The sequence below is a fragment of the Nothoprocta perdicaria genome, unplaced genomic scaffold (genome assembly GCF_003342845.1).
Source record: "Nothoprocta perdicaria isolate Ctin4 unplaced genomic scaffold, notPer1 scaffold_21, whole genome shotgun sequence".
In the NCBI taxonomy this organism is placed as follows: Eukaryota; Metazoa; Chordata; class Aves; order Tinamiformes; family Tinamidae; genus Nothoprocta; species Nothoprocta perdicaria.
The window spans coordinates 429,695-457,364 of record NW_020455316.1 but is presented as its reverse complement, the minus strand read 5'-3'; the positions used below and the strand labels follow the sequence as shown (position 1 = coordinate 457,364).

At 36.9% G+C, this 27,670-nt stretch overlaps 1 protein-coding gene across 6 annotated transcripts in view; it reads right to left on the bottom strand.

Moving 5' to 3' along the window:
• EPHA7 (EPH receptor A7) overlaps positions 1 to 27,670 on the bottom strand; it is a 155,106-nt gene that overhangs the window by 97,322 nt on the left and 30,114 nt on the right. For all 6 annotated transcript variants that reach the window (XM_026038479.1, XM_026038484.1, XM_026038480.1 and 3 more), the window contains exons 4-5: positions 8,282 to 8,437; positions 7,071 to 7,406 (exon numbers count right to left, since the gene is read on the bottom strand). In XM_026038479.1, the coding sequence (XP_025894264.1) occupies positions 7,071 to 7,406; positions 8,282 to 8,437 (492 nt within the window). The remainder of the gene's footprint in view (positions 1 to 7,070; positions 7,407 to 8,281; positions 8,438 to 27,670) is intronic.

The following is a 27,670-nucleotide window of genomic DNA, read 5'->3' as shown; positions in this document are numbered from 1 at the left end:
CTGATGGTGTTCAGCGCTTATTTAGATCCTGCACTTGGACACCATTGCACAGATCAAAGGAAGTAAAAAAGGAAGATGTGAAGTCACAGTTTGGCTGCCAAAATCAAAGGTCTGCGGAACTGTTCCTTCCTTGCACGTAAGATAATTAGATACACTAAATTGTGTATCCATGCATACAAACGTATCAAGGGATTTCTCATCTTCACACTGAAGGTATCCTGAAAGCCTCTGAGGTAGAGAAGGTCTTCACAGACCTAGATATAAGATTATTCCCAAAGAGTGTAATACATGTCAAAGAGTACTATTTAGTTTCCTCTCAGTTCAAAAGGGTTTACAGGCATGAGAAACAATCCAGCTATGGGTAAAGTGAAAGAAGTTGCCCAGCATATTTATAGACAGCTAAAATAACACACTCAGCAAGAGGCACAAGTAGAGCCCTTTTTGGAATGGAGCATAGAAAATGCAATACTATCATTGATCTTATGTTTTTTTCTTTTCAGGGTCAGGATTCATTTTTCGTGATCATTTTTAATGACACAATTTGTATAGTTATGAGCATTTGAGCAGATGTCCCTCCTTTTAACATCGAACATCGCCCAGCTCCCAACCACCATGCTGGTAAAGACTTCTTTCTTTGGCTAAGTTTTGCTTTATGTCATTCAGTTTCTTTTTTTTGTACACACAGTTATTTGTCATGTAACTGGTGAAAGCCTGATTTAGTGGAGCACATTCGACTGTGGTGACATAGCTTGCCATGTCCATAGCTTAGCACAATGCAAAGTGACTGCCCTACTTGTGGGCTGTCATGCTCCTCCCAGCAGGTTATTACTAAACGTTTAACAAACACGGTATCTTGATGTAGCTGTTTCTAATTCAGAGCTCTGCTTGTGTGAAGGGTTACACTGTCTTTGTAGATGGAGGCTCTAATGTAGTTTCCTATTATTCTTATTTTTGAATACTGTAAAATTCACATTGGCTCTGCCAGAAAAGCTTTGTGTTTCTTCATAAAAGATGATCCCTGTTTCTAAAAGAACTCATAGAATTCTTAAGGTTGGAAGGGAGATCATCTAGTCCCACTTCCCTGTGGTAGGAAGTTCCCCTTCAGGATGTGACAAAGTGCCCATTGCTTTGGTTCCTGCGCGTTCTGACAGGGCATAAGGTTCAAATCCTGCTCCTATTGAAGTCAATGACAAAACTTCCATTGACTTCAGCGGTGCAGGATCAGACCCTAAGCAACACAGCTAATACCTGCTTTCCTGCCTCCTCCCCTGTCTTTCAGACAGAAGCATCTACCTAAATGTTAGAATCAAATATTTACCATTAATGGGATATCTGATAGTAAGCTTTCAAAAACATATTTTCATTTCAGATTTCTATGCACATACATGTATGTGTATGTGTATATATCTATATGCCCATACGATGTATGAATATTTATATAACATTATCATAAATGTCTAAATGTCATATGCCATATCACATTTTACCATGGACAGTAGATTCCTTTCTTGTGAAAGTCCCACAAATTTGTAAATTCAGTATGCTTCTTGTAATGCATTGTACCTTCAAATTCTCCAACAGCTTTATAAGCTTACGTGTTTTACTACATTAAAATATGACCTAATATAACAGAGAATGAACAAACTCCTCTCCCCAAATCTGATGGTATTCTTCTCAAGTTTTTATCCATCAACTTAACTCAGGAATAAGTGCAGGTACCAACTCCTGTCAAAATCTCGGTAACATTAGTTTGGGATAATGTGTCTTGAGATCAATAGACATTTTTAGCTCCACAGAAATAACCTAATCCATTTTTTAAATGTACTGAAAAGAGATATAAAAAAATAGGGGAATAACAACTACCGCATGTAATTCATTTTTACTCTAGTTTATCCATTTTCAGTTGCTGGCCATGAAGTACAGAACATTTACAAAAGAATTATTATTTCTATCTGTTTGTCCAGAAAATAGTAAAAACAAATTAGAATATATCCCCAAAATTACTAATAGTAAGCACTAGCAGTAATATCTTTGCAACTCCAATTAAATAAATCAAGCAAAACAGTAACACAAAGTGCAATCACCATAACATATATTTCTATCAGCAACAGCTTAATGCAAGTGGTTCAGAAATACTGGTTTTGAAAGGCAATTTTTATGTAAAATAATTCTACCAGCTCAACAGGTAGAACATGTTTGGTCAAAAAGAAAAGAAAATTATGATTTTTGTAATTAGAATTCTTTTAAAATTAAACATTCTTTTGAAATATATATATGAATGGTGCAACCACATAGGACAGCTGATCTATAATTGAACGCTAGAAGATGAGGCATAATACAAAAAGCACAGTCACCAGCAGGAAATCAAATGAAACATGAAGTCACAAGGGAAGTCAATGGGAAATGGGAAAACATGAGCATAAAGAGCTGAGCACTGCAGCTATCTGCAATATGCCATTATGCATCACCAGAGGTGAATGCTGCATGGAATGGGTAGATGAAAGCAGACAAAAACAACCTGGAGGCAGAATGGGAAGACACCAGAACAGTTTGGGAAAAGGAACAGAAAGAAACTAGATCTGCAAAGGGCTGGTCAAAGCACAAGGGCAAACATGCCTTGTGTGTCTTCTCGATTCTACCTTCGTTGGGGGACAGCTTATTGATAAATAAAATGCAGCTTAGAGTAAGACTGACAGGGAACAAATAGATGGTCAATAACACAGAGTCTATGAAAGAAGAGACTTTCAAAGACGAGTGATGATAATTGGGAGCAAGGAGTAGGTGGAGGCTGCAAAGTATTATCTTGCCACTTCAGAAAGGCTTCAGAGGTACCTGGGAAAAGCAGAATCAGCCTTACAGAGGAGATGGCTGTGTTCCTTTTCATTCATTTCTTCTTGCAATGTAAACCATTTGCAAATGCAGAAAAGCAATGCAGAAAAGTATATTATTATTATTAAAAAATAAGGATTTTTAACTGCAAGTCTTAATTTTAGAATTACGTTATAGTTTTTAACCACTTCAGATTGCCAGCACTGAATGGAATCTGATTGGCAGCAAAGAGATAACTGTGCTGGAGAGAGCCCTTTCATGACTGGGAAGAGGGATGCATCAGGAGGTGCTCCCTGCATAAGAACAGAGAGTATGTCTAGGAGCAGGCATTAGCATTATATTCTTATTTCCATTTCTCGTTTTTGGTTCTGTTAGTAAGATGTGATGAATGTCACATCCACTTAGATATGTCTTTTTCTTCTCCAGTGACTACAAAGACAATTTAACCTGGCTCGGGATAGACACTTTAGTTTCCTCAAATGCTGATAAAGAGATGGATTCATCCAACTTAAGCTTTCCCAAAGTTAAGTTATGCTGGATAAATATCACCAGATAGGAGAGCAGTCCACTCAGATAAGCTGTAGAGGAAAGGATATATAAAGATGCAATATTGCACTATCAATAATGGATTTTTACAAAGAGTCAAGAGAAAAATTATAGGATTATTATTAAACATATTTTTGAAGGATTTAAAGGTGCACAGATGCCAAAATCTGGTGAATATTCATCTATTGCGACACAGAACCAACTCAATTAGCCTTTTGTGAGTTGTAAGGAAAAAAAAAATGTAGAAAGAAATATGATGAATCAAAAAGAATTTCCAGTATTGCCTAAAGGTGAATATCCTATTAGTGAAGTCATGAATTTTATCTTCACTAAACAACCATTCAATAAACTTGCAAAGGTTGTTTGTCAGCTGTTTGCCAGCTGCATCTTTTTGATACAGTCACCTATTGTAACAAGGGCTGAGTAAGATTCAAATCTGAATTCTGCAAGGATGCAGGGGTTCACACAGATCAACTTGCCACACTGGGGTGTCATCCTGTACATTTGATATGATGCAGGATAGACAAGATATGTAACAAAATGGTTCTCTCCTTCAGAGACTCATTACACTTTATCTTTTACCTCTGATTCTGGTTCAGTCTTTTCCTGCTTTTGTCACAAAACAAAACAAAGACAAAAAAAATGGTTCTGGGCAGCAGCATACAAATATGTCCTATGATAATTGATAAGCTAGTCACAAAGAATTTTGAACACAAGGAATGAATAGTGGTGTGTCATATATATGTATTTGAGCTATGTGAGCAATGTGAAATGCTGCCTACCTACTTGTAGTCATTTTGCTGGGTTATTTTTTGCAAATATAAATAGCTTTATGTCAGCCACCTGGTTTCTTTCTATGACATGCTCTCTTTGTCACATCAGAAGCTTGTTATACGTGGGTGAAGAAACACTGAGTACATTTCTAACTCCCATTTTTCTATCAATAATTTCCTGTTATCATTACACAATGATTTGAATTTTGTGAATATGACCACAAAGGATCAATTCAATTAAGCAAAAACTATAAAGGGAAACTCTCACTGCAAGCTTCTGTGCAACTGGTGAACCTAGTAATTACATAGAGCCACCTATTGTGCTAGCATAATAACATGTGAAGAAGGTTTAGTTAGACACATTTACACACATAAAAAGCAATATGAGCATAGAAAAAGCCATTTTTGCCAAAAGTATAGAACAGTCACATAGTAACAAATGAGAGCTGCATGAATCCTAGTTTACTTGGCTATAAATAAATTCAACATTTTCCTTCTCTCCATGGTAAAATAAAATAGGAGCACAGAAGCATAACAGTCTCCTTTGAGCAACCAGTCTCTTTCTGTTCAATTATAGTCATCAATCTGTTCCACCTAAAATATTTTCCTCCTTGAGAAACCAAAGAAATCAGTATTAGGATCCAAAACATGCTGTTTCAAAATAATGTAAAAAAGGCTTTTCCTTTTTGTAAATGCATTTGCTCTTAAATACTGTAGTTTCTTCAACACAGATTTTGTAATCCAAGCAAAAAAGTACTGCATGTTTATAACATTTTTAATCAGAAAATCTTTAAGTGATCTACGAAGAAAGATAATTGTTACTTCCATTTTATAGACAGAGGAAACTGCAGTAAACAAAGCCAATTTTTTCAAAACCTGTTTCCCACATACAACCTTTTAGATGCCCAGTTGAAGTATTTGAATCCTCGTACTCAGAAGTGCTAATCAGGCAAAGTCTCAAGTGTATGAGGAGCCTTTCTTTCAAAACACGTTTACACTCTGCAGACACTGAGAAACATTTGCTTGTGTTGCCATAATACCACAGCACAGAGGAAAGCCTGGAAGGATGGAGTCAGGTATCCTGCTTCCCAGCTGCGTGTGTAAGTCTTATCTTGGTAGGTTTTCCCAATCCCTTGAAAACATTAAGTGAAATATGGCTGTCTTTTCTAACATACATGCAAGCTATAACTCCACTAACATCTCTGGGTTTGATGAAAGAATCATCTCATAAAATCATTTAGCTCATGTTACTGAGACAGTAACACAGGATAACCATACTATGTCATCTGGCCTGAAAGAAACCCTACACATCTATGACTATGAAAGAATTAGCTACAAGGAATTATCTTGGAGGTAATACACTAAATTTATGAGTAAGCCTTTTTCATCTATCTGAATTGTGATATTAACCATTCAATTACACAGGCTCCTCATTTACCTGGTGTGCCACTAAACTGCCAAAGCACATAAAGTAAAGCCTACTTGATTAGCTAAAAGCAAAGAAAAAAATCTCTTCTGCATGTGGTACTTCCATACTGCCATCTATAGAGAGCAGAGCACTGTCCACCTTTGGACATTTGAAAAGCTACAGAGAAGTATTTTAAAGATGAAAAAAAAAAAAGATGCCAAAATAGTACAATCTGTGGAGCAAACAGTTTCAGAGTATGTTCTCTGTGCTTGTAATCTCAGCACAAACTCCTAGAACTGAGCAGGAATGGAGATCAAATAATCCTTTCAATCACAAGGACAGTTACAAAATAATAACAGGAATGTGTATTTGGTATCCAGGAAAGCACTACAGTGAAGTTAAATAACCTTCCTATAGCCTAACTTCAACAGCTATTTGACTCTCTTTAAAGCAAATTTATTGTCCTTTTCTTTTCAAGATGACAGTGAAGAATACCTACAGTTTTCCCTGCTTGTTCATTGCCTCTCTACAGTGATTTTGATTTCAATTCAGAGTATTAATGAAGAAGATTTCACATAAAATTACGTCTGAATTTATAAAGGATATCTTGATCACAATCAATAAAGTGTTCCCTCAGATATGAGATATCCTTTAAAACATTGCTTAGCTGTTCTTGTACCAAGCAACAGCCACTCCACATTTTCCGCTAAGACATTTCTTTGGAGATGAGGTCTTGAAATTAATGTATGGTTAAGACTTCTTGTTCACCCTATAAAAAGTTAGTGTTTAGTATCCTCTCTTAGGCCAACAGCCCTAAGTGAACTACTGTAGATTCAGAGGCACATGACTTTTATCAACAAGAACCTTACCACTTCAGAATGTCAAATCAGGGAATTCATACAGCATACAGACAACTGAAACTCTTTTTCCCCCTGAGGTGATATGCTAGGATGATTTTATTTTCCCTGACATTTCACCTGTCAGATTCTGGTAAGAATAAGAAACAAAAAATAATTGTCACACTCTCACTGAATCCCATAATCAAATACCTGAAAATATACAATAAATTACAAATATAATCCTGAGGGAAGACATGAACACTGAAAGGAGTCAGCTATCCAAATCATTTTCCAGTGACCTAGGACTCTGATGGAAGCTTAAAATATTCAGAAAGGGAACATTTGCACAAGATTGCCACCACATACATTTTTTTTCAACTTCTAGCGAACAGCCCTACAATTATGTCAGAAGAATTGTTGCAGAGACTTAAGAAAATCTATCTAATAATGAAGCCATATATCTTTTGCGAATGTTTTCTGAAAGCACTCGTAAGGCCAAGAAATAGGACAGGTTGTCATGAAATAGTATAAATTCAAATTAACAAGTTGGCAAGGTGAAAAGATTAATGAGCTAGACACTGCAAGCATGCTCCTGCTACACCGCATCTGCAGCTTACATGTTCCAAATTTCTCTAAGTGCCAGAGTGTTGAGATTCAAAAGTGACGAACACTTACCTGCTTGACCCGTGGTAATACTGACAGCTGCAAAGAGCCTCTGGGTACGACTCAAGTCAGAAACCCCATTTACAGCTTCAACTTCAAATGTATAGTTAGCATGAGCCAGCAGGTCCATGACTGTGACATAGTTATCGACTAATCCAGTTTGCTGGGGCATATATCCAATGTTACTCCCACAGGGAACACATTCACCCTGTTCCCAGCTGCACCTCTTGCACAAAATGCGGTAGGTCACGTCATTTCTTCCCCCATTGTCAGCAGGAGGACTCCACTCCAAACTTACAGTAGTCTGGTTGATATTGAAAATGAGGTTCTGTGGCGCAGATGGAGGTCCTTTGTAAGACACAGAAAAGCTCAGTGTAAATACACAGAATCAGTGTGGCACATTTAGCTAGCATTTTAATTACTGAGACAGAAAATAGCTGAAGCATTTTTCTTCACATAAACATTTCATTATTTTTACTACAAGCTACATAAAAGCGTCCTTGAACTCACTTGGCAAGAGTTTTATTTATTTTCCATTAAGACATCGGGATAACAATTGGCTGTATATTTACTGCAACTGACTTCAGTCGTTTCTCTTTTACACAATTAAAAGCATCAGTTACCGTACCTTAAAGGTAGCTGTTTATAGTTTTCCTGGTATGGAATTTGTTCCTCTCTTTTAAATGTATAGTGCCAAAAGCCTCTAGTCAGCTCTGATATGATTCACACAAGTATTTAGCTTTGGATTTTGGGGACTTTGATTTTTTGAGCCACCAATCTGTGTAGGTTAGTCTATTTCCAGCTGGAATGTTAAGACAGATCCAACTGACAGTTTAATCAAAGCTTGTATCCTCACAGGTTACTTTTCATTTTTCATATTACTCCTTTTGGTATTATATTGCATCAAGCACTTGGTCTGTGACAATTACAAAGTCTCAGGAAAACTATGCCTGTATTCTATCTGTTACGACTAGTAATCCATTCTCTCAATGTGTACTGGTTTCTTGAGGTTATATCAAAAGAACATGAGAATTGTATTTATGTTGATTCTATATGTACTGATATCTTTTCTCCCACTAACTTTCTATTCCTATCTATTGTTGTAAATATACTTTTCAACAATAGGAAAGACCAGTAGCAACGACAAGTGAGAACTAGATGCAAGTGGCTACACCTGGCTGGTTAAGCAATGTCCTTTATTATTAAATTCATGATTGACTCACTTGTGCATGCAACATATGGTGGATCAGAAGGTGCTCTAAAATAGCTGTCTTCACAGTCGCATCTTGAAGATCCTTCCTTGTCAGAAAAGCTGTGAGTAGGGCAGCGGGAACACTGCAGATCTTGTGAGGATGATTTGTAGAACCCACGGCCACAAGCTAAGGGAGAACAAAACAAAATTAGGTTTTGATTTGCATGGACAAGTATTCTGCTTTTTCTTCTGTCTCTGTCTATGAAGTTTACATTTCTGTGAATATCTAAACGGCCCATTCTATTATGTTGGCAAGAGCAAGTTGTTATGCCCACAATTTCTTTTTCTTCAGTTGATGCTACTAATTATTTTGTGACATTTTCTGAATGCAAGCATACAAATTCCTCTGCAGCTGGCAGCAGAATATTTTAACATGGAGGGCCACAGAAACATAACAGGCATCTGCTTTTTTAACCGAGGAAGAGTACAGTGCAATGGTGTGCAACTGCTAGATACCTGCAGTAGTTCTAAGGTGAAATCAGGTTGGAGAAGCTCTGCTCCAAAACCACTAATGTGTTTCTGTTATCCTAAGCAGCTGACCTGGCATTAATGGTTCATAGGCTGGCTACACTTCCCAGTTCTGAGGAATCAAAGATGCTGCCTACCAGTGAACTCTAGTCCCAGGAAAAAGAAGGAAGGCATTAACAACTGTCGGATAGAAAATGCAGGTAGGAAGAAGCAGAAAGAGGCAGAAGGGCAGATAGCACAAGCTGCTCAATAGGTTTCTGCAGTTTCACAAAGCAGGACAGCTGGGATGATATGATCTTATTAAGGCTTTTCAAGGAACAATTAATGTGCAGACAATATAAAACAAGCATACAGATCATTTCATACTTTATTTTATATGCTGTGAACCTGTGAAAGAAGGAATAATACTTTATTCCAAAATGGTTAAAAATATTTTTATCAGCTACTCTCACAGTTCTTAAAGCAAAGACCCATAAAATACACTTATAATAATCTTTGCAAGAAAAGGGATGCAACCTAAAAAAGGTAGCTTAAGAATGGCCAAACTGACAATTTTAGGGGATGTGGAAGAAGTGGGAATCACACACCACTAAAGCTATAAAATGATTAAGAGTCCATTTCAGCATTGAAGTTATAGGAAAGCTCTTAAACACTCTCAACATCAAAAACAGAAGGTAGAAGTCCTCTAGAAACTTCTAAAACACAGAATTGTCCTTTTTTTTTTTCCCCTCTATTGGCATTACTTTTTAAGTTCTGTTTTCCAACCACCACAGACAATTTAACTTTCTTAAGTCATCACTTGTATGTACAGAGAAGGGACTGTGGACAAAGTTTAATATTGGGTATCAAAGAGTATTAAAGACAGTTAAACAGTCATTCCAAATTCATAGAGAGAGGATTTATACTGGTTATATTCATATTTGCTTGTATGTTTTCTCAGAATGGAAGTGCAAAGTATTCAAAGCCACTGATATTTAGAGTAGCTATTTCTGCTGTCCTCACTGTGAAGAAAGAGCACAAAGAAGAGCTTTATCTGAATCTCACTAAAGTCAATGAAGAGTGCCCCAAGATTCAGTAGCCTTTGAACTGGACCCATGACATAGCTACAGCCACATAACTCTTATTAATCTGATTAATTTTATGCAATTGAGAAAAAAAAAATCAGTGGCAATACTTGAGATTATAGTAAAAGTTGTTGAACTAGGTTAATCAACACTAGATCATATTACCATATGATAGAAAAAACATCTGGTTGTGTGTAACACCATATCAATATATTAACTTTATAAAGAAGAATATTCCCAAAGGACAGAAATCATCCTAACATTTAAAGGTTGCAACACTGAAAAAGTACTGGATGGAAGTTATATTATCTGGCAGAAACAATTAGCATTCAAAACATGTATCCCTTGACTTTGACAAAGGGGCATGAGTTTGCAATAGGAGAAAAATCTAGCTCTGCTTGTAAAACATGCTAGTTTGATTCCACCACAGTGGTTGTTATACATGCTATTAAGAAAGACAGACAGAATTTTAGAAAAGCACTCTGGATAAACATGATCCATTGAATTCACAGTTGTGGCAAGCTTAACTCAGAATTAGCCTTTTGCACCTTCATTCAAAATGGTTTCAGAATTTCCTGATCAAAGACCAAAAGCACAAAAGCTGAACTGATTTGTATGCATGTACCTTAAAACATATATTTAAACTTCTGTCTGCTCTTTCAGTACTTGCAATTGAAATGGAGCTAAAATTACCAAATAATAGTTTCCTGCCTTTTCTTAAATAGTCCTGTTTCCCTCATGCTGAGCAAAACACTGGACAAACACACTGGATCTTCCAGCATGTAGCCCTCTGCAAAGTAAAGAGCAACTTAAAAGGCAAAGATCCCTACTGTGTTTCCAGTCTGTCCTTCTCAGCAGGGAACACTACAAAGCAAAGAAGTGGAGAGTAAAATAGAGATTTCAGACAGAAATAACAAAACGTAAACAGAAACCCCTTTTCTTTTTTCTTTTTTTTTTTTTTTCTTCCCTTCTCTTTTTCTGACGACTTAATCAAGACATTTTTATGCTCGGTCACTTATTATTTAAAGTAACTGTGCATTTCTTATTAGAGTTCAAAGGATCTGAATGTCTGCTGCTAGTTTACATGACTGAAAGCCATTTATTCTGCTGCACGGCATACCAGAGGCAGCAGGTTCAGGCACTCATTGTACAATGCTACAATTCCATTATCTTTTTTTTTTTTTCCCATAAGATGCTTATATGATGACATTTAATAGCTATCTCTTCAACTTTTACACCTCTTAAGAATAAGGGGCATTCCAGCATCAAAGTTTCTAATAATATAAAAAAAAAAAAAAAAAGACTTAAAACAACTTTATAGATCTTTAGGAAGGAAAATGAAAGAGTATGCATCATAATTACAAGTAAACATTTGAGGAACAAAACAACACTATCACCTCTTTTTTATATATAAATTTACGTTTATCACCAAAAAATGGTCTTTCACACTGGCAGAGAGATATTTCTATTGCCCAAAAACTGGTGAGCATTTTTTAAGAAATTATCATTAGACTTGCAAGATTATCAAGATGACATGTCATATGGACCACATATCAAGGTGTAGTGATTTACCAGCAGTCTACTAGAGATCCCATGTTGGTAAGAATTTTTCTAAAATTCTAAAATCTTAGCTTTTCCTTTTATTCCATCTTATCAAATTGTTATTGTCTATTTTGAAATTATTGGTAATTAGAACTTAGTATCTTTTTTTAAAATTCACATATTTTGATGTAATACTTCTAAGGTCACAGAGTCACAATGGGTGATAAAAAAATCCCCACTGCCATTAGCCTTGCAAGCAACATGAAAAAAAAAAAGAAAACAAAGACAAAAAAGCCAAACATCCAAACATTACCTGAAACTCTATAAAGGCAAATCTAAAGGTGCTAAATACAAGCACCGCTTTGCAAAAGTACCTCATGGCAAACCTGAGGTCACCTGCAATGGATCACATTCATTTCACCACTGCAGCGCGTAGGTACCTTCCCCTGCACAGAGAGCCCCTGGGCCAGGGCGCAGCCCTCAGGCCGTGCTGAGAGGGCAGCAGCACGGTGCCAGAGGAGAGGCAGCGCTCTGATGTTGCTGCCATAATCCTCACTGCTGCTGATCTGAATGAAATGTGAGCCTATTTGATCTTACTTAAGCAAGGGAAGATCCGGTAGTATTGCTACTAAATGGATTCTGGGGAAAAAGTGAGGCGTGGGGAGAGGAAAGAAAGCCAGTACAAAATAAATTTACTTCCATCGAGTTTAATGTGTCATTCACAGCTGCTAATGTAGTAGAAGAGCTCTTTCCAGATGAAACTTCTGTTTAGTTCTTCTGTTTAATTCAAACAGCTGTTCCAAAATTTAGACTGTCTTATACATCCCAAGAAGAGGTTTTAAACTCTGTAGTCACACTTTACTGAGAGAATAAACAAGTAGAATGAAACCTACCGGGCTAACCTAAAGCAGCCTACAAATGATGCATAAATTAGTTGCTAATCCTTCCCCCAATGTATTACAACATCAAAAAAAATTATAAATGGAAAAAGGTATAGCGCAGCCAAGCCACAATTCTTTGCTTAATATCTTGGCCTCACAGCTGCTAGGGACTGAGCAGCAGTGATCAGCTCCGGCTGACGGGCACCTTGGGTGTGTTTACGTGTAAAGCGAAGGGGCTCGTGCTGCTCAGATGTGATGAAGACCGTGGTGAGGATGACACCAGTGATTCTTCTCGGCTTGGGCTAAGTCACCTTCCTCTCCTACAGGCCGTTGCACTCAGCCTTAACGATGACATATCGTGACAGGAGGACCTGGTATGTGGCAGGGCGTCAGTGCAGGAAACTTGTTCGAATGTGCATTTAGCATAATACCATTAATGTCAGTTTAGTCACAAACATTTTGAGCCAACGTGCTTGGTATTATTTAAGGGGCCATGAAAAGACTGCAAATAATGGAAATATAAATATCACTGTATACAGATAATGGAAATATAAATACCACTATGTACAGATACCAGCCTATACCAAGAAGCTAGCCCATGGTACTAAGAACTGTGCTGCCTCGTCTGTGAAGTACCAAGCTAGAGCACTAGCTTGCAAGTACTGCAGCTAGCGGTGCCGACTGCAGCTTAGGTAGAAAAAATAGCAGTTTCTCTGCTGTGAGCTCAGTGCATGCCTTTGCAGCCTGATAGAGATCAAATCACACATTTATTTGTAATCTCGTACTTCTAAAAACGAATTTTCCGAGAAATGTGGGAAGAGGGAATGAAGGCAGATGCCGAGAGCAGCAAACTGCGTTCTGGGGTCCTGCTTAGGGCACTGGGAAAAGGGGAAAAGGAAAGTGTTAATTCTGCTCATTTTTATGTAACCCTTGCAATGTGAATGCTACAAAGATTCATTTTGCCTCTCCTAGATTTAGGGGACTTAAATTGAGAGGGAGGATTCGAGTATTGTAAGGACTATGAGTGACACATGTAAAAGCTGATGTTTATATAACCAAAAGAGAAAGGGCAAACTCTTTTACGGTAATGACATATTAATTATGAAAATTATTTGTTACCTCGGTAACATTTTTTGAAAAAGAGACTTTGTAAAAGCAGTGCAGGGCTTCCAGGTAGCATATCTACTTGAGACTCAAAGGGTTTGCAATGGTTTCAGCATGCTTGACACTTCATTGAACACAGCTCTTGATTATAATTTTTATGAAAATAATGAAACATAAAAAATAGCAAGGAGGTAACTGTCCTAATTAGTGTTTGATACCATTATAAAAAGTAGTATGTAAAGATGATATCCTGTCTTGCACGAATAAGAAAGCTTGTCTTTTTATTCTGTTTATTCATCCCTGGCCATGTTCGCTATCAAGTGTAAATTTTACTGGCATACATGCCATAGTTTTATGCACACTGTATATAAAAAAATAAAGTTTAAAACTGATACTTTTTAAAGGTCAGCATTGAAGAACAGCAAAAAAAAAAGAAATCATGGAGTTTCAACAGAAGCATATCACTTAAGACCTTAGACTGATTTCTCACCATGGCAAAGCTCAAATTTTCCCCTGGGTTCCTTCTTCTTGCACATATTAATAAAGTTGCCTTTATTATTAAGAGATACTATATATTGTGTTTTTCCTACAGCCAGCGGCTAGAATTTGTTTTATATTTATGTGGACAGAAACTTTCATTCTTATGATTTGTTTTGCATTTTCCTCACCAACTCTCCATCTTTCTACTTTTCCCAAGACTTGAACATTAAGGACAATTCAGCTAACCTCCTTTTCATAGAAATTATGTGTACACAAGGAGTTTGTGCAGATGTTTCCTGTATGAAGTTATGCAGCTGCAAAGACTTTATTAATTATAAAATGCAAAATGGATTGTTCTGTAATTGGAACTCTCTAGAGCTCTGATACATTTGGAAATTAGCACACATACATGTATACCCAGGACGTAGATGAATTCCGTTAGATTATTTATTACAGATGGGTATTTCAGCTAAAGCAGAAAAAAAAAAAAAAGGCTGGTTTTCTCCACTGGAGCTTTCAAATATTTGCATCATATTAATGTCTGCAGTTCCATAATTCAGGACTGAAAGCACAGCTTGCAGAAACAGTACTCCCACTGCTAGTGTTGCTGACCTCATCTGCGATGGACAGGTCCAGAATCCTTATTTTAATCCTATTGACAGTGCCTCAGTGGGAGTAATTATAACAGTCAGCCACAAATCCAGACCTCCTGTCACTGATATATTAGGGTTTTTCACAACGAAAATGAGCAGCAGACAAGGAGGATGAAAACAACATGGGGTAGAGATTATAGGAAGATTTGTCAACCCCCTTCTGTATTAACCTGCTACAAACATATGACAATTTGGCATCGGAGACACTAGAAATGCTCATGTTTAATCTCACGCGACATCAAAAATAAAAATTTGAAAAGAGTTTGGAAGTGTTGGTCTCTTATGACACACTTGGCTATTAAATCACAACTTCTGCCATGGGCATGTTTTTGCCTACAGATCTGAAAAAGTTTAGATAAACTGAAAGCAGGCCATTCTACAATAATTCCCAAATGTAGATTTCAGTATGGAAGAGTAGGCATAAAAAATCCAGTAACAAAATCTTTATAAGCTCTGATCCCCTTTTCCAATATATTGCGTATGTCTAAGTCATGACTATGTTTTAAACTGTAGATTTCTTTCGTAGTGAGAGATAGCATCTGTTATGCCTTCTCTGTCATATAATATATATTGTTTTATAAGGATCTCAGATGGTAGTATTTTATTTGCCTAACTACCATGCAATGATAAATATCTAATTGAAAAAGTTGCTTATTTTAGCTTGATTTTTAAAATGCAACCAACAGCATCTGAAGATTATTCATGTTTCAATCAAGGAATTATGTTGAATAGTTAAGACAGAGTAAACTCAAGTAACTCTCACCCATAGTGTGAATGACATATCTAAATAAGGCTGTCCCATAGCTGCCTACCGTCATCTGAATGAATTCTTGCTGTTGCCCAACAGGAGTTTTCAGACCTTATATTCCCTTCCCAAGCCTAATATGTACTCATTTTCTCAAGTCCTGATAGTGTCTTTTGAGAGACATTCACCGAACAAATAAATATCCAAAAATAGAAAGTTCATTATGTAATAGTATATTACTTTTTTTTTCCACTGAATGAAATGAAATCTTTAACTCACTACAGTTTTTATTAAAAGAAAAAAAAAATACTAGGTATGTCAAGATACTTTGCTACTTAGCTCAGCTGATTGCAAAGAAATACCATACGCACAAAGCAATACTCTGTAGTGTTTTGCTGGCTAATTTACACAAGGACAAAGTAATCAGGTTGAAGAATGTAGCCTACAAATAATACCCAGTTTCACTTATACTATAACAGTAAAATTATTTATAATCTAAAGATTATGAATGAGAAGATAAGAAACTACATTTAAATGTGAATTAAAGTAATGCACTCTTGAGCAGAATTAAATAACTGGATAAATTGAAAATGTGCATTAGGACTATGATGTAATGTTTTTCTACATATTCACATTTTGTAAAGATTTGCATATGTTCCTCTCACCAGGTACAAGAGGAACCATGAGCTTACTGAGAATCACAGATCTAAAGCCACCAAAAGAAAGATACAGATCTACATAGCCATACTTTGTCGGTCTACACAAGACAAATCCTTGCAGAGTTTAATGATCATTCAGGCTTTTGGACTGCAAATATCTTTTTGGAATGTTCTCTCTTGATTTCCACAGAGAACAAAATACATAACCAAAGATCTAAGCATTAATGAAAATAATACTGTTTGGTTTTATTTTTCTTTACATAAAATACAGTAAAGTCTAATAATTAATGCTTTCATTTGGAAGAAATAAAAATATATCACAAAAATATATTTGAATTCAAAGCCAGGGGGATGCTGATAATCATCTTGTCTGAACTTCAGATATCATAGAGGCATTTGGATTTTATGAAAAAAAATATTTAAAATATTTGTGGTAGAAATGCACAGAATTCACAGAATCTGAAACTACTGGTTACTATGCTATTTTTCTTCCTTTTTTGTTGTTGACAACCAGTTGCTTCATAAATTTTTAACCTCATTATCACAATTCAAACACTATAAAAGACCATCCACCCTAGGCAGCTATATCACTACAGAGCACCACTGTGACAAAGCTCGGAGCCTATGACCTTTTCTAAAGAGTGGACTTGTCCTCTGACATGACAGTCTAACATAGGAATTAAGCCCCCAAAGGCTCTCATCTCCCTGACCAAATGTACAGTAATAGTCTTACTGGTTTGGCTGTCAGAGCCCTCTGGCCAGAGTGTATTTCATCACATTCATTTGTATCCAGGGCCAATTGCCTTCCAAATATTCACGAAGACTTCACCTGCCTCCCTGGGTGCCCATTTCTCCTTTCTTAGAAGCAAAACTTGGAAGCTTCTGGGGAAGCAAATAAGAACTGGCAAAGGGAAGATTTGCATTTTTTTTAGCAATTTCTTCTAAAATATCTTCAAAATAGAACTGAAATAAGGGTAAGTTTGAGTCCACCATGAAGACACATTAGCAAGGCTTGCTAGCCAAAATGAACTAGGCTAGTAAGAATCATTACGGTTGGAAAAGACCTTCAAGATCATCAAGTCCAACTGTTCAGAGACCCTGTTTCCAACTTGCCCTCCAACTGCCAGTGACCATGGCCTGGAGGAGAGAGGGAGTTGCTACTGCCCTCAGGAATAACAGATGCCTCTTACAGAGCCCACAGAATGAACTTGTCACTTTGAGGACTTTCTAGAAAAGATGCCATCTGCCTGATTCCAGACATGTGTCAAGCATAGGAGGGACAGTAACAGACTAGGGCCAATATAACAGAAGCAAGTACATTTTTGGTGAAGGATATTGGGCCAAGCTTTCCCTCCCAGAATGCCAGGAAGTCCACCTAATGTCACTAGAAGTGTGGATGATCAGAAAGTTTGGATTTGCACAAAGGTTTAGGAGCAATGTCCAAAATACAATGTACAATGTCCCTGTACTGATGCAGGGATTCCCCTGTAGGAATCAATTTCTGTAGGACATAAAGAATAATTTATGACACAGATGTGATCCTTCCTGTGTCAGTACAGCCTTATTTACCAAACTTCCAGACATATTACTGTAAAAATAACTTTTTGCTCTTTGTTGCTGTTCACTTTTCTGGTTCCTCAGACTGTAGCCATTAAAGTGATTGCAAGAGTGTGGCACAGGAGCAGGAGGCTGAGACACAGTGGAATCACTTCTTTCAACAGCAGTGTTTAATCAATGTATTAGCAAAATACAAAGCTAGTAGAAATACAAACTACACAGCTTCTTACAATACTATGGAGAAAAGAGTATGAGTCTTGCTCCTTCCAACTTTAGGCCATGGATTTCCTCATCACGCCGACTCCCTCTGGATACCCCAGAATCCTGTCTTATAACTGTGCAGCAACAAACATCATGGCAGAGCTTCCTATAAAGACCTCAGAATAATCTGCAATCCTTTTTGTCACAGACTAAATTACTGAGATGTTTTGAGGGAGCTTTAGAGCATATGGTTCACAGACAAGGTTCTCTGTAGAGGAAGTGGTGCGACAGAGCTCTTGCTGTGCATTTTCTGAAGCTTTGACACAACCCGCTCGGTCTAGATGTGCAATTTCATTTAGCTGTAATGGTGCTTAATGATTGGCTGGCAAGAAACAAATCTGGAGAGCTTCCTCATAAAGAAGCAGACATCCCCATAAGCTTTCCAATTGCAATGAAATTAAAATAACTTAATAACACATTTCTGTTTCCTTTGGATAGTGACCTACCATTATCAATCCAAGACTCAATCCAGCATAAATCTTTTCACAGGTTTTTCTTTTTTTAACACATTCCTCAGGGCCATCCTTATACAACAGGCAAATCCAACCAAACAAAAGACCAGCTTCTAATGACCCACAAGGGCAGAAGGCTCCACTTCTGTGTACCTTTGCTACACAATCCAAAAGTAACCCTAGGCGCAGATCCTAGTGTCAGATATTCCCACCTGTAATGTTGATTGTTCTACTTAGCGAGGGGAAAAATGCTCATGCCTATCAATATGCTATTGAAACAGCTATATTTATGTAAAAAAGGAACTGTTCTCCACTGTTACATGTGGAGTGAGGAGAAAGAGAAATACTTCATGAAATGTCAGGAAACAGAAGTATATTTTAATTCCTTCATGGAATTAAAACTCACTGAAACCAACAGAACTTTCAGCAGTGCATACAGACTGGTAATATAAACTGCAGCTGTAAGTTTTAACTATAATCATACAAAATAAAAATAAATTGTTTATATAAAGATCAGAGTATCAGTTCATTAAGAGATCAAAAATATACACCTTTCCTTTAATGAAGAAAAAAAATAAAAAGGGAAATGCATTACTATGGTAATTCAGTGAAATGGAACTGAACAGGAATAAAATGTGAAAAAAACTTTTTTCTTTGTTTGCTTTGGTAAGCCTATGGTAAGAAAAACATTGTTAACTCTGACAGATTTATCTGTTGCAAGTTTTTACAAGAAAACTTCCCGGACCCTCACAGTGCTTTAATTCCAAAGAGTGCAGCAGGAGTTGCGATACTGTGAAATGAAGTTGTCTTTACTAATTGCATACCCTAGGCAGAGCTGTATCTTAATGAAGAGAGTGCATCAAATCTGCTTGGCTGATCCTTACGATTTGGAAGTGTCACTTTCTACTAAACACAGAGAAAATAGGGAGGGGCAGTAAAGCAGCTCAAAGATACCAGCCATCCAAAAAGATAAAGAACATGCTGAGGAAAAGCAGACAACAGATTGCGGAGACAGAACAATCACAGATGGAGGCCAGGTGGGAGGGTCAAACTTTTTTTTTTTTTTTTTTTTTTTTTTTTTAAGAAAAAAAGGTTTATTTTCATATCTAAACAGTACCCTGTTGTGTAAATGTTCAGCAAAGAACTGATAAGAAAATGGATTTGTAAGTGCGTCTGAACAAATAACAAGTCGTATAGTCAAGAGGGGTTTAGTCATATATAATTAAGGGATAATGTGCATGGATGAAGAGCATGTGATACAACAGGCATTTTCTGCAAGTGATTAAACACCACTGCAAAACAAAGCAGTCAGATACCTGAAGAAACCTTATAGAGCCAGCATGGCATAATCTAAAACCAGGAACTTTCTTTTTCTTATAGGAAACAAGAGGATAGTCATCTAACCACACAACAGATTTTTTTTTTTTTTTTCATTGCAGACACTGGGAACTTTAGAGCTGCTTTGCAGCAACAATCAAGATCTTCAAATAAGATTATCACACTTTCTATTTCAGTGTAAAGCACTAATGCATTTAATTCTTTAACCCCCCTTGAAGAACAGCTCTGTCCACATACAACACCCAATTGACCTGGAAATATTTACAATCATAATTTTCTGTCTGTTTCCAGGAACTTAGTGGCATTAGTCATCTGAGTAAATTGAGTCCCAAGAGCTGATCTAAATCCACTGAACAAATGGGTGTCTAGGACACTGGGTGGACCTGAATCATGAAATAAAGACAAAGCTAATGAGTAAGATCAAATGTTCACCTATATCTGTGTTGACCATGACCAATGTCAGAAGCTTACAAAAAAAGAAAAAAAAAGAAGTGATGATTTTTCTTCTACAAATTTGTCCAAGTTTCTCAAACTACTAGAGATGATCCAGGTGACATCCTGAATGTTAAAATGCGTTTTACTTGTTTTAAGAAAGCACACATGGTACATGTCCTCACGCAAGTCCTTCAGTAACTGTAGCTTGCGTAGGCATAGCCATTCCGACACGGAAGCTGGGTATTGCTCACAACAATGTTACCGTGGTAAAGAGCTCAGCAAGCTTTTCAAAAGCCTCGGAGACCAAGTAAATACTGAGTTTTGAAAATCCTTTTTTACAATGGCTGTATACGAGTATCACTGGCTACACAGCTATACTTGTGCTGCAGCAGAGACTACCACATAGCCACATATACAATCTCTGTTGCATCTGGCAAGATGTGAGGCATATTTTTAAGCATACTGAAAATGCAAGGCACATACAAATCTTTCATGGGTTTGGAAGCTTAAAATTCTTATTTGTGTTTGGGGTATATATATGTATATATGTATGTATATACACGTACGTGTGTGTCTATGTGTGTTTGACTTTCAATTGCTAAAAACAGAACAGGAATAGGAAGAATGTTAAAATAACATGGGTGCTTCCACATTAGTCTTTTTGTTTGGATCTGAAGGGAATTTTTCAAGTGATTTCCTGATTATCCCCACCTACCACCCTTTGGCCTTTGGTTAACATCACAGAGTAATTTCAAAGCACATGAACTTGATTCTAATTCGAGTGAATTAACAAGATGTGCTCTACCAACTAAACTAAGGAACTTTAGCTACCATTGGATCAGACTGGAGTTACCTTAAATAAAGTCACGAAAATTAATTTATTGTGGACATCAAGTCCTCATAACTAACTGTCTTCGTCTACAGTTTATCCCCTCTTGTACCACTTTCCTTGATAATTGCATCATTATGTGGGGGAAAAAACAATCTTAATTTGGAGAAATTTAATAGTTGATTTTGATTGACAACTCGGAGCAAACATTATCTACAAAAATACAGAGACCTGATTTTGAACAATTTGTATCTCGTATGATTTTTTTTTGGATGCACATAACTTTTCAAACAGCTTTGTGTAACTTGCTAGAAAGAAGAATTCATTGATATCGGTTTCTTGGTGCTTCAGAGTTTGCACAATTCTTTGAAAAAGAGAAATTTACTGAGAGAGAAACAGTAACAGAAACACATTTTTCTAGTCACAGATAAAGAAATCAGAAAAAAAAAAAAAAAGAAAGAAAATAAAATAAAAAGCTGGGGGGAAAGGGGAATTTGAGGAAAAGCTAGTTTAGTAATCCCCAGTTTGTCCTCACATAGCATTGATGCACCTCCCAGGAGAAAGACTCTGATGTTAGGGAAGTGCCCTCACAGCCCATGGCAGAATTCAGTCTTCTACTTAGTACGGAATTTGAGGCTTTCAGTTATGCAGCTGTATTCAAAAATCATTCATTCCTTCATTCTCAAGTGAATAGACTGGCAAAGAAGAAGTAAAATATATCGTGAAAGGCGTGAAAGTCATGGTGAAAGCCCAAGAGACAGGAGGTGTAGCCTCAGATAGAAAGCATTTTGTGATTTCTCCCTGGGCTTTAATACATTTTTCTCTTTAGTTCTGTTACATTAGCCAAAAGTAGAGTGTTCCTCTAGTAGCACCGTCCTTATTCTTGTAATTTTCTGGGTTAAATATTAATGGAGCTTTTTTGGAATGATAAAGACATGAATATAATTAAACTTTAATCAAAGTTACTTCTATAAGAGAAGCAAAAAAGGAACAAAATTCAGAGTAGAGTGAGATCCACTAGGAGTGAAGGAATGGAGCATTGGGAAACAAAGCAAACATGAAATTCTGAGCTGGGGCTCAGTTCTTGGCTTCCCTTCCCTAACTTTTTTTTGATTCCTCCAACTACATTGATTTCTTTCACACATTGTCACTTTCCACATCTCAGTGCAGCTCCTTGTCAAGGGGGCAGCAGTAAGCGCATTAATCCAACAGATCTACTGATCTCAGATGGGTCACCTCTCAGAAAATTCCAGGAACACTCCATAAACGAAAATGAGTGGAGAGAAAGAAGGACATGACAAACTTCAGCATGAGTTTTCTTCCTAGAACACAACACAGTGTTTTAGTGTCTGTATGGGAGTCTACACAAGTCTCCATATGCAAGAGTCTTACAAGTGCCTAAGTTGTCAATGTAGTCGGGGAAAACTCAGGGGTCAGTTCTGAGCTGCCTAACTGCCTAGTCCAATCTGAGAAAGAATATCTTTATGGGATCCTAGGTAATAGTCTGATAAAGCATGTAACTTCTGAGCAGATGTCTGAAGCATCTTAATTTCCAAGATCTTTGTGCACGTGTATACACATGCCCATGTCTCAATCACATTAATGTTTTAATTCTGTGATCTAACACTCTCACGAGCCTATTATATCTCCAAAAATGAATGGTAGGAATAGTAAACAGTTTGGGTGCAGCCAAGAACAAATAAACACTCTTTGTTTTAATTGACCCTAAGAAAGTTAAGACTATCAAGGAAAGATGATTTTTAAATGAATGGAGAAAAAAAAATAAATGACATTGCTTAAATGACAGATACAGCAGGCATATATTAGGCTCTTTTCCACCATATTTAGCAAGCTATAATAAGCATTAACCATGGACTTCTTTGGAAACTGGGAATCCTTAATTAACATCCCACTTTCTCCACTGAAAGGGGTGCTAGCCCCTTTTTTTTCCAGCCTTTTGCTCCCCTGTTAAATTTATAAGACACTTTTGTACCTCTTTGTGCTCTTCTGTTGTCCTTGTCCAGCAAGGCCCACAGCTGGCCCAAAGTCTACATCTGACTTGTACCTTTTAACATATTTGGTAACCACTTATAATTTTAAGAAACAAAACAAGCAAACGAAAAAGTAGGCCAGAAAAAGACAGTTTAAGGAAAGGTACAACAAACGCAAAACTCACTGCATTCCTCCTGAAACAGAGAGAGATGTCTTGACTATCTAGACCTATATGCCTGGCATCGCTGGCACATGGCCTAACTTCATGGTACCCTTTTGCAATATTGAGCCCAAATAGGTATCACCACTGCATGCTTAATGGTTTTCCATCAGGCTCCCAGTAAGGAACTCGGGTTGCAGTTAAACCAGTACGTTCCCCCTTCTCTCTGTGCATACATTTCCTCCTAGTGTATGAGGTTCCCAATAGCTCTACTTAGTGAAGAGGAATTTAAAGTGAAAATAGGTATTATAGCAGCTGCGTGCTGATTGTTTGCTTGTTTGTTTAATAATGAATTAACTTACAGACTCTGCTTTTTATTTTCAGGGAAGCTATGGTAAAGTGTTCGGTAAAGTGTTCTTTCAGCCATAGCTGGTTTATAGATTTAAGGACTACTGCTGTAGAATTTAGAAATGCAGTTTCTTGACCTTTCCCGAGATGATGTTTCTACAACATTGTTTGGCAGCAAAGCCAACAGTCTAATTGATCTTATAGTAATTGTCCTAAAACTTAGTATAAATTGTTCCTGACAGCACTTAAGCTCATAGCATTTTTATTTATGCTCACTGACATATGAAAATAAATTTTCCTTTTCTCTTTGTAATACTATTCAACAGATTGGCAGACCTAAAGGTTTTTCAAAGAAATAAAAGGTTCTTGTGTTCTGCCCTGCTTAAAATAAACATACACCAAAGGAGAAAAGAATATGAAAAAAAAAAAAAAAAAGGCATAAGAATGAAGAAATGAATTCCAAGTCATGCTGGTAGATGAGTAGCTCACACCAACATTAGAAAGTGAAGCATCATGTGTGGATAAGAAAATGAGAATAGGGGACAAAGCAAAATCTTAAACACATAATGGAAGAAACTCAGATAAGGTTTATGTTGTTCTGCTGACGAGTCAATTCCAGTAACACAAAACTTGAGAAAGGTATTAACTTCTGGTATTATCTCAGTCTATATTGTTCAGCTAAGGATTCGACAGGTATATAGTCCCATTTGCAAGCAGCTCTTTGCATATGCAGAAAAATTTATGTCTCATGCTCAACTTTTATGTCAGTTCTGTTAAACTTAGAAGATTGATTGTGCTGCTGTTCTCATGAAGGTCAAACAGGCCATTCAAATGTCTAATGCTTCTAGTACTCAAATTTCCAGCCAGTTACCTTCATTCTGTTTCTTTTCCTTTTTCTTTTTTTCTTTCTTTTTTTTTTTTTTTTTTTTAATATACTTAGTTAAGGTTTTACCTATACTCAAGCACTTCAGAGGATGGAGAAAAAAAACCATGTTCTTCATAAAATAAAAACAAACACATCATTAGGCAGCTCATATATCTGCATTATCTCCTTAACTTTCTCTTTATATCAAAAACAGATTACATCTGCAGTAATTTTCTTTATTTCTCAGTTATCTACAGAAAAGTATTTCATATTTTCAAAGAGCTACAATCTGCTCTGAAGTGCCTTTTCTTGAAAGAAGATTAGCACAAAAACTGATTATCATTATGATAATTCATCCTACCTCTTCTATCTTCTCATCTGTATATCTGAGAATCTATATACTGTCCTTCCCATAATTGAGATAGGATCCTACAAGCTTTCTACCACCTTGCTGTCTTATCTTCTTCATGGTGGTTTCTTATCACTCCTGACTCCTCTCTGATGATTTTAAATGACTATTCTTTCATTAGGGAATGCAACATATTTCTTCACTGGGTCTGTCTTCACCACAAGTCCTCACTCAAGCAGGTGAGTAGCCATCAACGCATGTACAATGCCCTTAAGTCATATATGCCATGACAAGTATCTAAAAAGAGAAGACTGGTCCTCCTTTTCAAACTTTGCTGCTGCTAATTCTGAAAAATTTAAATTTAAATGTGAACAGAAATCCAAATACTGGCCTTTCTTTCAAATGAATTTATTCAAGTGTCTATAAACCTAAAGCTCATTTCTGTACCTCTTTTCTTTACAATGATAATCACAAAACTGAAGTAGATTTCAAAAATAAGAGTACACTGTGGAAGAGTGGGCACTGTCCCATTTTGTTTTGACTTACTTTAGCCATGATGAGGTATAGCCTTAGCCTGAATAAACTGCTTTTATGGTTTACATTATTTTCTGCACAGAAGTAGAAATGGAGCTGGACCAAACGCACACCTGATTTGCTTTATTCTATTTCGAGATTTCATTCTGCCTCTTTGCTTACTACACTAGATATTTTAGCCAGGCTATGTGGTTTGCTTAGCAGAGAAAATTATTAAAAGTAGCAGTGCTCACTGGCTATCATGCTGGGTTAAAATTTATACTTTGAATCCATCCCTTGCATGGAATTAACAGTTTTGTAGTCATAGCCAGTTCACTTCATTTCTCCTGTTTTCCAGTTTAAATAATAATCAATGACAACAAACAGGGATCCATTCCTAGTCACAGTGTATAGAGTAGCACCTCAGGAGCAGCTGACTCTTCTTGAATCCTGTAAACATCAGTGCAACAAGCAGCAATAGCCTCCAGCAAAAAAAAGGTGCAGCTTTAGAAGAATTTAAGCTGGAAAAAAAATATATCAAAAGGATAAATAATACTTTCTTATCATTTGAAAGAATAAATGAGATGACTTTTCTGCACAGCCCCACCAAAACAACCCTGAAATGATAAGTGGAAAATGCCCTTGCTGTCGACCGTAGTGTATATGTAACAGACAGGAATATTAAAGACAAATGCTTTATTCCTGTATCTTTTTCTTTTTTTTTTTTTTTTTTTTTTTCCAGTGGATTTTAGGAGAGGGAGTAAGAGGGTTGAAAGATAAGAGGTTTTGGGGTTTTCTTTTTTTTTGCTTAGTGTACTACGCTTGTTCTGGTATAGCTATTAAGAGATGTAGGAATTTCCTACAGCCTTCTGTTTCCATGTGTTGTGTTTTCATGCACGTTGTATTTCTGGCTGTAACACATCTGCTTCTGCGTTTTTCATGTCTTGGAGAAGCACCTCCTCCTAGAACCACCAGTACAGTAGCATCAAACACCTAAGTCATGTCAATGAAGTTAGCACAAGATGGATAAACATTTTGCACTATTGTGAATTCTCCTCATTTCTACTAATCTGCACTACAGTAATTTAAAGAGGTGAAAATGTTCAACCTGCAGTGTCAACAATCAAGACTTTCCAAAAGTCAAGAGAGACCTGCTAGGACCGGGTTGTAAAAGACTGCTTTGTTTTGTGCTCTTTCTTCTTTCTTCCCTTCCAACACAAGTAAGAGTCATTGCAACTTATCCTTTAAGAATGTGCAGTGGTGTCAACAACAGTGTCAGTAGAGAGAGCAGCTTTCCCAGCATCTGTCGCGTCAGAGCTAGGGCCATCAGCATAAACAGATTGTGCTGGAGAGAGTACTCCCATGTGAATCAATAAGACTCAGCCAATTCTGTCCATTTTGCACTGATCACTGATGAAAAGGATTTTCTTTGAATTGATGGGTAAACGCTAGAAATTCCTTATACCTACCAAAAAAAAAATGTTTTATGTCTTACTTTCCCTTAATCCCTCCCAATAAATGCACACTCCTATCCAAGAAATTTTCCCTCAGGACCACCATGCATTTTGCCTGTCCAGCCACACAGAAAAAAAATCAACCCACAAATGACTAAATATTGATGAATACGCTCTGAATTCTGAGGCAGGTTCCCCCCTCCTCTCTCTGGCACTTTCTAATTTACAGAGTCTGCAGTATTTAGAGTCACAATGTCAACCAAAGTCAGGAGAAATAGAATTCTAGAAAGCACTACAGCCATCATTAGCACTCTCTATCCCAACTACTTATCAGACGCATATAAATCTTGATGCCTATGTGACTCACTATGATGAAATTAAATGAGAGCAAACAGACAAAATGCATGTCTACTGCTTTTATCTCTAACTTAGTGCGACAGTCATCAATATATTTCAGCTATGGCAATATAATCTGTAACGTTTCAGAATATTATCATTTTATTAAATCGGGTATCTTTAGTATTTACTCTTGTAATACATCAATAGTTTTCTAACAGATAACCCCCCTCAGCATTGACTGAATGCTTCAGCTTCCATACAACCGCCTCCATATTCTCACTTTTCTAAAGAAAAAAAAAACACAATATAATTTCTTTTCAAATGTATGTTTAATGTATTCCCAATGCAGTGCAAGAAGAACTAAAATTGGCATGGGGAAAAGCAGGCAGGCAAAGCAGATTGATCTTGCAGTCAGAAAGAACGTTAAAGCCTCTGGTATCTGCGTTCACAGCTGCATGCATTGTAGAAGCACAGAAGCTGTATGTTCACACCGAATCACTCCTCCATACAGGCTCAGACATTTTAATCTGTTTCCTTAAAAGGACAGGTGCTGATAAAGATTTAAAACAGAGACCGAATTAAGAAAATGACAGGAGAAAAGAATCCCTGCTGTTACAAAACAGCACTCTCGCTGGGGTTGCATTTCTTGAATATTCTCCTTCAAGGACAAGAGCATATCATTTTTTACATTTAGCCAGGGAAGGTGATAGACTGAAATCAGAGCTGCTAAAACCTGACAAGTACTGTGAAATTTAAGGAAACGCAACACTGAGAACTTAAAAAGAGGAAAGGGGTTAAAATTCTTTTTCATCTTTAGAAAATCAGCACATTATTCCAACTGATTAACAGGCTCAACTCTGCCGCAGGATTAC